This window comes from Periplaneta americana, chromosome 1 (assembly GCF_040183065.1).
Source record: "Periplaneta americana isolate PAMFEO1 chromosome 1, P.americana_PAMFEO1_priV1, whole genome shotgun sequence".
NCBI classification, from domain to species: Eukaryota; Metazoa; Arthropoda; class Insecta; order Blattodea; family Blattidae; genus Periplaneta; species Periplaneta americana.
Window position 1 is genome coordinate 124,526,974 of NC_091117.1, and position 12,035 is coordinate 124,539,008.

The 12,035-nt window shown below is 38.4% G+C and overlaps 2 protein-coding genes across 14 annotated transcripts in view; both read left to right on the forward strand.

The window, feature by feature from the left end:
* Nf1 (neurofibromin 1) overlaps window positions 1-12,035 on the forward strand; it is a 384,838-nt gene that overhangs the window by 337,115 nt on the left and 35,688 nt on the right. For all 13 annotated transcript variants that reach the window (XM_069826894.1, XM_069826901.1, XM_069826976.1 and 10 more), the window contains 2 exons: window positions 5,531-5,733; window positions 11,657-11,843. In XM_069826894.1, the coding sequence (XP_069682995.1) occupies window positions 5,531-5,733; window positions 11,657-11,843 (390 nt within the window). The remainder of the gene's footprint in view (window positions 1-5,530; window positions 5,734-11,656; window positions 11,844-12,035) is intronic.
* On the forward strand, window positions 10,322-11,038 carry LOC138709214 (salivary glue protein Sgs-3-like). The gene has a single exon (XM_069839805.1). The coding sequence runs from the start codon at window positions 10,324-10,326 to the stop codon at window positions 10,873-10,875; it is 552 nt and encodes a 183-aa protein (XP_069695906.1). The 5' UTR covers window positions 10,322-10,323; the 3' UTR covers window positions 10,876-11,038.

The window sequence follows — 12,035 nt, forward strand, 5'->3', positions numbered from 1 at the left end:
TATTTTTCAGAGAATGTATTCATACTGTTCGGTAGGCAATCTCTCTGCCATCTGCAAGAGATGGCACCAGAGTTTTTTTAGTCGGTTTAATAATGCTGTACCAACTGCTATGCTATTTAGCGTGATTGGGATTGGTGATAGCGAGATGGTATTTAGCGAGATGAAGCCAAGAATTCTCCAGTGATTACCTGATATTCATCTTAAAGTTTTGGGAAAACCTCAGGATAACCCAGCCAGATAATCAGCCTAAGCAGAAATTAAACCCATGCCCGAGAAAAGACAATGTTCTGGGTAATACAGTTATTTCCAGTTAGATATATAATTCATTTGAGACTTGTGGTAAAGACAGTTACAGATTTTGTATATATTATATATAAACATATGAGAAATATATTAACAATTTAAGTAATATTTCTTTCAGTAATAAATTAAAACACTTTCATTTTTCTTATTCTTTCATGGCTTGGTACTTTATAACGAAAATATATTTGCTTACATTAGGTGTTCGAAACAAAGTTTCCAAAGTCTGAGTATGACAATCTTTCATTACATCTCTAATTAATTTTGAGAAGAGTCATAACGTGTAAAAGTACAGTTCGTTTCTTGATATAGTTCACCCTATAGCTTTCCAATAAAGTCGACGTTTTTCAGTCCAGTTGTAGAGTGGCATGCCCTCTCTTTTTCCACCTTAGTTTTCTCCTTCTTACCTTGCTTCTCTTCGTTGACTCTCCCCTCCGTCATTCTTCCTCTCTTCCTCACTGCCTCCGTCTTTCCCCCTTTCCCATCATTTTCTTCCTCTCAGTAAAGACTCGATTTTCTTCTTGTACAGAATGTTGTATCATGTTCAACTGGACATTGTGAATGCATAGAATAATTGACAACAGTCACATCGTCATGAACTGTAAATGATACTAATATAAAGTACTATATTTGTTCTTGCTGGTATTGAAATGGCATCACAAGTGAATAATCATTGTTCTTTGCTGTTTGTATTGTTAACTGAACATGGCAAACTTTTTCAAACATCAAACTAGTTCTTGTGACATGGATTGTGTTACAACATAATATTTCATATTTACTCCCTATTATATGCATAAATAATAGTTTAAAATCCGATAGAACTCCTACACTGCAATATTGTAGCAAGAATTCTATTACAAGTTTTATTTAATGTCACAATCTAGTCATAATGATTTTACTATATAAGCACCAGAAGCAATGTGTTAGGCCTACATGCTTCTAAGAAATTCTACGTAATAAACTTTCCTCTACAAATTATTTTTCTTACAGTTCTTTTGGTGGAAAGTTAGTATTTTACATTTCATACACATTCCATGTTTTGTATCTATTTTTGTGTCATTTGCAGCCCTTCCTGATTTCAGTCATTCTCTGTTTCACCCTGACCTAAAAATTTAAGTGTGCCGGGCATTCATTCCCTGTCTTTCTCCCCTTTTTAAATCTTGAAAAGGGAAACCATTATCCAGCCCTCATCCTTGCCAAGCATCACGTGTTACTTGCAGAATGAGGAGTTTTTCTGTCACCAGTTTACGACTGCCAGATGGTAGTACAACATAGCAAAGGCATGGGGAATGCTCACCATAGGGAAGGAGATCCTTTCTCCCCATTGGTTCGCGCCAACGTGAAGTCACTAAACACATGGTAACGCAGGCCATCTGGGTTAAATAAAAAGCCAGCTTCTAGAGCGAGAATTCAGAAACCCTTTGACTTCACTGAGTCGCTGCTCGCCTTACCGTGCTAGCCTCTACTTTCTACCATTCACCTCTATAGCATTCCTGACTTCGACTCCCCACACTTATCCCAGCTTGCTCAACCTCATTCTTTGTTCAAACCCTTCTGCGATCGAAAAGTCGCGTGCTATGCTTGTTGATCCACTGATAACAGAGTCTGCCCTATCCCCACTCCTGGTGTCAGAAAATCGCGAGCTACAGCTTGTTGATCCGTTGACATTGAAGATTTTGTTCTCGCTGTCGGAAATTGGCGAGTTACGACTTGTTAGATCTGTCTTTGCCGAGAAGCTTGTTCACACTGTCGGAAAGTCGCGAGCTATGGCTCGTTAGGCTCGTTAGATCCCTTGACTCCAAGAACTAACCACTCATCTAGATTCTATCTCTCTCTCGTTTTGCTGCCCCCACATTGTCCATCAGGGCAAGCCTAAGGCTCTCCTACTCAGGACTACCGTTACCCCTGTCTCCCTTTCGCACAAATCTTACTTCACTATCATTGTACAACCTTAAGACAAGAAAAATTGGAAGACTCTTGAAGTCAGATTTCGTCAAGTCCTACTCGGCCATGTGCCTAGTTCACAGTAGACTGAAATCTACTCTTTGACATGTAGTTAGCCTGAATTGCGATATAAGGTATGAACTCAGTGATATTGTCACATGTTGTGTTAGCTCAATGGTAAAGTACGGAGTGCTGATCGCTAGCAAGTGAAGAGTGCACAGGTTCGAATCCTCCTTGATGCGATTTTTTATTATAATATTTAATTAAGTAATGACTTTAAGTTAACATTTTGTTTTCATCCTCATTGCTTTATATTATCAACTTTCTTTCCTAATACAAAATATATTATATATAATATATTGAGTTTCAGTCAGTTTTAGTTAATTGCGTTATTGTTGGTAGTCTTGTAGACGAATGTGCGCACATACAAGGAGCAGCATATTCCTGTTGTTACTTTCTGTCATACTGAGTTTTCCCATGGCTGACTGTACACCCAAGGACGTAAGCACAAGGAAATCACTCCTTACTCTTGTTAATAATGCAGTTCACTCGATTTCTCAGGCTGCAAGGAGGATCGGCATCCCTGTATCTACAGCCCACAGGTGGGTGCAGTTATCCAAGGAAAGGGTTGGGCACCGTCATTCACCTTCTGGAAAAAGACATATGTTCACTCCTGAGCAGACTGCATCTCTGGTTGCAGAAACAGTCAGGAATCCTTACCAGTCTGCTTCTACCATTATAAATAATTCTCATTTCCCTGGGTTTTCTCAAATAGCTTTGTGGCATTTAAAAGATCCAGAACTGTTTGCTCACATAGCAACAAAGAAAGAACATCTAAAAGACCATCATAAGCTATTTCGTCTCTAGTTTGCAGAGGAAAATGCCAATAGCAACTGGAATAGAGTCATATTCTTAGATGAGGTGACATTTTCTTCTATATGCCGGGAGGAAAGTGATCATCGTCCATCCATGGGGAACCCGATATGACAAAAGATACGTGGTTAAGCAATTCCACCAATGCCGTGTATCTGTGTTTTGTTGGTGCTGGATGTCTCATGATGGTCTGGGTGTTTTGTGGATGCTCGACGAAACACTGAACAGGGAACAGTACAATGTCACCTTTGAACACATCATGATTCCCTCTGTGAAGCTGCGTTATCTAGATGGAGTCATTGATTTTGTACAGGATAATCATCCTGTCCATACATCAAATACAGTGTCATATTGTTTGCCGAGAGGCAGATTATTATTACTGTGATGGATTGGCCTACCTGTTCACCCCATTTGAATCCCATTGAAAATGTATGAGAAGATGTAAAAAAAAAAAAAAATTGGAGTCGAATTGACCTGAAAATCGATGGAGATCGAAGGACGCCTTGTGGGCTCAAATTCAAGAAGCCTGGGATACAGTATCAACACGTTCATTCATGCCTCGAAGGTTGAGACAAATAATTTGGCTGAGGGGTAATATAACCGATATTAGAAGTATTGTTTTTTGTTGTTGTTTTTCAATGTAAATATTTATTTTCGTTGGGATTTATTTCAATCCTGTGATCATATAATTTTAAATTGCTCAGCCACACCAACATAGTAGGTCGAATGTTTCTTTATGAGTAAGTTACACATACTCTTGGTGCATGACACCCACCACAAAGGAGCAAAGAAAAACATAAACGTTCTAGTATGAATGTGGCTTTATGTGAGTGCTTCTGAGGTCTGCCGATCGCCACTTAGTTACTCGAGCCTTTTTTTCTTTTTCCTTAGGGTGTAATTCTTCCCATATCGAAGCCTGAGGTCGAGTTTCTATATTACAAATTTCTATCCTATTTTCCCTACCCTCACAACCAGGGAAAAACATCTAACATTTTCTTTCTTTCAATCGACATATATTGTTTAAAACAATCTTCTCTTTTATTCGTCGCCTCATTCCCCCCTCCCCAAGCTTCGGCCCTTTTTATCTGTCACTCCTGTTTTCCCTCTTACCATCTCAACGACAGCCAGAGGAATGCAATGGAGTTTGTGCACACATCATTTTGAAAACTGGTTTTTATTAAGGAAGAGCAATATTTGAGCAGATAACTTTCAGTATATCGCACCCTCTAGAATAATACTGTCATAATTCCCAAAAATTGAGTTACAGGCAGTTTAAGTTTCATTATTCAATCCCCTATCATCCCTATCAAACAGTAAAACTGTTCAAGGGCAAAATCTGCAGGATTCATACTGATACTTGATAATTCTGATTGTTCATACGACTTTTAAATGTTTATCTCACATATACTCAAAAACTAACTTGGTAGTTACGACAGTATTATTTCAGGTATGCAATATAATGTATCTTATTATTTCAAATGTGCGATATAATGCATCTGAACTATAGGATATACCAATACTGGACAGAAAATTATGCCTTACCTGCATATGTACAATATTAGTTTGACATGTGCTGGATCAAAGGAGAAAGACATTAAGATTTTTAACACGTTGGTTGTTTCAGTGTCAATGAAATATAATAAAAAATAACCAGGGTGCGAATTAAAATTTCTAATGAGGGGGGATAGAATCCTAGATAGAGAATATCACACATAAAATTATTGTTATTATCCTCATTTGATACGGCTCAATGCTTGGTCGCACTGAGTTGCTTGTCAAGTATCTTGATCATAATAATAATTATATCCATGAGCAGGCTTAAGGTAAGATGTGTAATTCCTAAGTTATTGATTGTTGTCAGCTTGCCGGTGATGATAATAGATCAATATTTTTTTTTTGTTTACTTTATAAAGTATACCGTACTCGAATTAAAACAATTATATTTTGTGAGGGGGGGGGGAGATAGAAGTTATTCCTGGCAGGGATGTTAATATGAATTTATGAGAGGAAGATAACTTTCCAACAGAAAGAGGGAGAACAGAGAGGGAAATCCCCCCTCCTGTTAATTCGCAACCTTATAATAACTTATCATTATTTCGGTTTTGTAGTATTTATTTTCTTTTGTATCAAATAGCAGTTGGGAACTTGTCATACTCAGACAGCTAGTCTTTTTCTATATTGATTATAGTTTTCATTTCGATTTTATATAATTATTTTATTTCCAACAATATAAACTATTTTATAATAATTGTTCGTATCTTCATAATTGTATTTCAAATTTTAAAGTGAATTGTGCAGTAACTATCTTAATTTTGTATTATAAAGGGGTAACTCTTTATATTTCATTGTAGTTTGTTTTTAATGAAATGGAGCAAATATTTATTAAAAACATTTTGTTTTTAACTTCTTCCAGGATCGCAGTGCTCGTGTATCAGTGTCAAATGAAAATAATATACTGCTGGACCCTGATGTGCTAACTGATTTCTCTACACAAGCATTAGTACTTACTGTATTGGCGACACTAGTAAAATACTCGACAGATGAAGGTGAAACACGCATTCTGTACCAGTATCTTGCAGAAGCTTCGGTAGTGTTTCCAAAAGTGTTCCCTGTAATGTAAGTATTTCATAAAGGTGTGCAAAACAGTATAGTGGACTAACATTAATTTTTGTTGATTGAAATTATATGTGAGATATTCTATATTGTAATTGTTTCTGTTATCACCAATAATGTAAAATTGAGTGCTCTTGAATTATGCACATAATGTCATGGCAGTTAGTTTATAAGTTGAAACAGACTCCCTCTCATTACACCATATCAAATTGCTACAGAACCGATCAAAGTGAGGCCAAACATAGAGCAGATCATAGATTTATACCAATTGCTGTTGAAAGATTATCAACGAATAAATTTATCAGATGAATTCCAAAAATGAAAAAGTGCATTCTTTATAGAAGAAGTCATTGCCAGATCTTGCTGACAAAGAACATGGTGATACTATTTATGATTAAAATGCAAATTTACTTCAAAAGCTATTTTGAGAATTTATTTGCAATCTTAAACAATTTTGTATAAATATTAAATGTATAGTGTGGTCAAAGGACGAGCCATGTAGGAAGCAGATTGCTGCCATCGGTTAGTTGTCATCAGTTTGTGACTAAATTGCAGGCCTACCAACGTTCATGGATAATATGGAAGTTACAGCAATTGGCTCATAACTTTCACTCTCTTATACTGACATAATAATCTCTGGGATGTAAAAGTTATCAGAGTGGTAACTGATGACAGAACTTCCGTGTTAAATGTTACATTTTCGTCCAATTATTATTATTATTATTATTATTATTATTATTATCATTATTATTATTATTATTATTACTTACTTACTTACTTACTTACAAATGGCTTTTAAGGAACACTTACAAATGGCTTTTAAGGAACCCGCAGGTTTATTGCTGCCCTCATATAAGCCTCCATCGGTCCCTATCCTGTGCAAGATTAATCCAGTCTCTATCATCATATCCCACCTCCCTCAAATCCATTTTAATATTATCCTCCCATCTACGTCTCGGCCCCCCCCCCCAAAGGTCTTTTTCCCTTCAGTCTCCCATCTAACACACTATATGCATTTCTGGATTCGTCAATACGTCCTACATGCCCTACCCATCTCAAACATCTGGATTTAATGTTCCTAATAATGTCAGGTGTAGAATATAATGCATGCAGTTCTGCGTTGTATAACTTTCTCCATTCTCCTGTAACTTCATCCCTTTTAACCCCAAATATTTTCCTAAGAACCTTATTCCCAAACATCCTTAATCTCTGTTCCCCTCTCAAAGTGAGAATCCATGTTTCACAACCATACAGAACAACTGGTAATATAACTGTTTTATAAATTATAACTTAAGATTTTTTGACAGCAGACTAGATGACAAAAGCTTCTCAACCGAATAATAGCAGGCATTTTCCATATTTATTCTGCGTTCAATTTCCTTCCGAATGTCATTTATATTTGTTATTGTTGCTCCAAGATATTTGAATTTTTCAAACTCTTCGAATGATAAATCTCTAATTTTTATATTTCCATTTCGTAGAATATTCTGGTCACGAGACATAATCATATACTTCGTCTTTTCGGGATATACTTCCAAACCTGTCGCTTTACTTGCTTCAAGTAAAATTGCCGTGTTTTCCCTAATAGTTGGTGGATTTTCTCCTAATATATTCACGTCATCCGCATAGACAAGAAGCTGATGTAACCTGTTCAATTTCGAATCCTCTCTGCTATCCTGAACTTTCCTAATGGCATATTCTAGAGCGAAATTAAAAAGTAAAGGTGATAGTGCATCTCCTTGCTTTAGCCCCCAGTGAATTGGAATAGCATCAGATAGAAGCTGGCCTATATGGACTCTGCTGTAAGTCTCATTGAGACACATTTTAATTAATCGAACTAGTTTCTTGGGAATACCAAATTCAATAAAAATGTTAAATAAAACTTCTCTCTTAAGCGAGTCATAAGCCTTTTGGAAATCTATAAATACCTGATATATTGAACCCTTACACTCTTATTTTTTCTCCAATATCTGTCGAATACAAAAAATCTGATCAATAGTCGATATATTACGCCTAAAACCACACTGATGATCCCCAATAATTTCATCTACATATGGAGTTAATCTTTTCAAAAAAATATTTGATAAAATGTTGTACAATGTCAACAAAAGTGATATTCCTGGAAAGTTACTACAGTTAGTCTTGGCTCCCTTCTTAAAAATAGATACAATTATGGACTCCTTCCATTGTTCTGGTACAGTTTCCTTTATCCAAATAGCAAGTACAAGCTTATTAATTTCGCTAGATAATGTGCTTCCACCCTCTTGTATTAATTCTGCTGGTATTTGATCAGTATCTGGAGACTTGTAATTTTTCAGATTTTCTATCGTAATTTCGACTTCAGAAAGTGTGGGTTCGGGTTTAAAATTAATATATTCATTAAACACATTTGCAAAAGACATTACCATTTCTGTAGAAGAGTCAAAAGTTATGGCGTTTAAAGGTAAATATCCAATAAAAAGTCAAATTTGTATTAAAATCAGAATTCCAGAAACAAGTGAATACAATTGACTATTTAGGGTACAGTCTTCCATATAAAAAAGAAAAGGATATAACAACTAATTTTGTTCAAACCTAATTTAGTACAGAAACATACAAGATTAAAGATGTACAACATTTTAGCACGACCAACTTTAGCCTACGGATCAGAAGCCTGGACTTTGACAAAAAAGGATGTTGAACTTATAACTACCTGTACCAACGAAATGAAATCATGAAAAGAACGGCGAGATATACACTTTGGGATAGAAAACAAAATACAGAAATTTTGACAGAATTGAACGTCCAACTTGTATTAAATTTTCTTCAAATCTGTAGGATTATTTGGAAACAGCATGTTTAGAGAATGCCAACAGAAAGATGGCCAAAGGCAGAGCTACATTACCACCCTTCTGGATAACATACTGTAACTTTATTACAAAACAAGAATGTAATCTTATTATTTCAACAATAATTACTTTATATAATCGACTATAAACACTCCCGTCAACAATGGGATTTCCACTCCACACAGTAACACAGTATTCGTTATTGCACTCCACAGACGACAATGAAAATTTACTTGAATTATTGAGAACAACAATGTACTGCTAATTTTAACTAATGTTCACAAAGCACTATTTACAAATCAGAACTGTCAGTTCTCAGTTCACAGCTCGTTTGCCTTGGCTAGTTCTTCTAGCTCAGTCATTCGAGTTCACAGTATCTCGAACCCCAGACCTTCAGAGACAATCCGCTGAACTTCGAACTCAGGTCCCCCAACTGTGGTCTACTGCACTCAGACTCAGGACTTCCGGCTCCACAGTTACGGACACAACTCAAGTCGAACTCCGGTCTCGAAGCTGGCTTCACTGCTACACAAGACTGGCTGGCTTGCTGTCCAACGATTACCACAACACTGCTCAAGTTCACTCGCGTGTTGTAATTTATAACCAAACCATAGCTACGAGAATGTACGATGCTAGAAATTTCCACGAATGTCCAGAGATGGCACTCTCGAATTCTCTGGATTTCTCCCCTCTCTGCCGCGGTCGCTCTCTCTCCTCTCCTCTCTACGCCACAGCACATGCCCCAGGAAGCAGATGCGCTCGCAACTTCCGCGCCGAACTACGGCCGACCTTGCCTTCTTCTGCCGGTCGTGAGATCGAATCTCACGTGGCTGTCACAATACACTATCATGACCACCATTACAATCAACTTCAATGTGACAGTGAACACGACCACCATCACCAAGACCACCTCCATGAACTACACCACGACTAACCAGCACGATCACACGAACACCAACACTATGACCACCTCCAACACTATCACGACCAACATCACGACCACCACCAACACAAAAAACACCACCACCACCACCACCACTACCACCTCAACGTCCGCCACCATGACCTCCACCACGACCGTCACCATCACCATGACCACGACCAATACGACCACCACACTTATAACCACGACCATACGACCAAGACAACCACCAGTACATCCACCACGACCACCATCATGATAACCAACACGACCACCATCACTAACATCACCATGACAACTACCACCAACCCGATCATTACCCCCACAACGACCATGACCAACATTACGACCACACCACGAATATGACAATCACCACCACGACCAACACCATGATCACAATCACCTTCACGATCATCATTACGACCACCCATATGACAAACATCACTAAGACGACCATCACTTCCACGACCACCAACATGATCAACATCACCATGACAACCTCCACGACCAAGACCTAACCAACAAGACGACCATAATGACTACCACCACCAATTCGACCACCATCACGACCAGGAATACCACCACCACGACAACATTCACCACCTTGATCACCACAACGACCACTACCATTACCACTATTAGCACCACGACCACGACAATCTCCAACACCATCACGACCAACACCACCACGACCAGAACCACCACTAGCACGACCAAGACCACGTCTAACCACCACAGCGCCAACAGCACTACTGACATCCACGATCGTGACCAACACCACGATCAACACTACTACCACAACAAGCACCACTACCTCGACAACTTCCATGACCTTCAACCACAATGACCACTGCGACTACGACCACAACCACCACGACCACTACCACTAACACTGCCAACATCACCACCATGAACAGCACCACATCCACCACTATCACGACCACACTACGACCACGACCAGGACAAGCATCACGATCACGACCACCACGGCCACGACTATCTGCATCACGAGCACTACGACCACTACCACCACAAGGACCACCACTACAATCAAGACCACGACAACCACGACACCACCACCACCAACACCACGACCACGTCTATCACCACAACCACTACAACGACCACCAAAACTACTACCACCACAACTACCACCTAACGACCACCCTTACCACAATCACCACCATGACCTCCACGACCACCAAAACCACAACCACTATTACGACCAGCATAACGACCACGATCAAAACCACAACCAACACCAACACCGTGACCAATATGACCACGACCACCACCAGGAACACCATCACGACCACAACCACGACTAATACCACGACCACCACAGCCATGTTATACGTATGGTTGATTGCAGCAGCACAGAACAAATATATATGAACACCTTTAACCCTTAAGTAGTCACGCGGGTTGTTGTGAACACCCCAGTCAGATATTACGGAGCTCGTAACTATATATTCTGTAAGCCTGAACTTCTGAAACTTTCAGTAGCTTTATTGGAATTGGTAAGGTAATAATAACCGTAAACATTTTTGAAATTAGAATTCGCATACTCGAGATAATAACGGTTTAATTGAATGTGGTGGTTAAGTGCGACTGCTTAAGGGTTAACAACAGAAAGCCATTGGGAAGACCTCGAAGTAGATGGAAAGATGAAATTCAGAAGGAATGCATGGAAATGGGAATTACCAAGAGTGGAAGTGTTTTATGAAATCGACATGGAGACAGCATGCTCCATAATGTCCTTTGATTAATTGATTGATTGATTAGTAGTAGTAGTGGTACTGATAATGATGTAGTAGCAGTAGCAGTAGTTGCAGTGGCAGCAGCTATACTGAAGCTGAAATTGACCAACTTATGCCCTATGTTCCCGACTGAATTATAATAATGATTATGAGGATAGTGATGATGACGGCAAGGTTGTGTTGGTAAATGTAGGGTTTCCATATAAAAACAAATTTGACTTTTATGATCTGCACATGTTTTATAACCCCATGCTCAATAAACGTCAAAAGATCAACTCTGGCTGGCTCACTTTACTGATTACATCAAAGAACTAGCGCATATGTTAGATTGGTAATGATTTTTTTGTTAAGCGAAATTTTTTTTAAGCTTCAAACTTTCCCAGTTATTTCTGATGTACATGTCTTTTCTTTTACAGTCACAGTCTTCTTGATGCCAAGATAAACAGTGTGCTTTCAATTTGCCATGATCATGTTATCTTGAATGCAGTTCAGGGCATCATACAAAACATGATCGCCAGTGAAGATACAAGCCAGCAACAGCTTCATTATTTACAGAGCTGCGGATTTGGAGGCCTCTGGAGGTTTGCAGGTCCTTTTACAAAGGTAAGTGTACATGTTTTAGAATTTGAATAGTTTTTAAGATCTGTTATTGTGCATTTGGTTTATTAAATATTAGAATATCAATTTAAATGTGCCTTCTTTCTTTTTAATTCTAAATCCAGTATGAACACCATCTCATTCTAGTGTCGAGTAGAGATGGGTGATAGTCACAATCAGTATATTATAATCAAAACT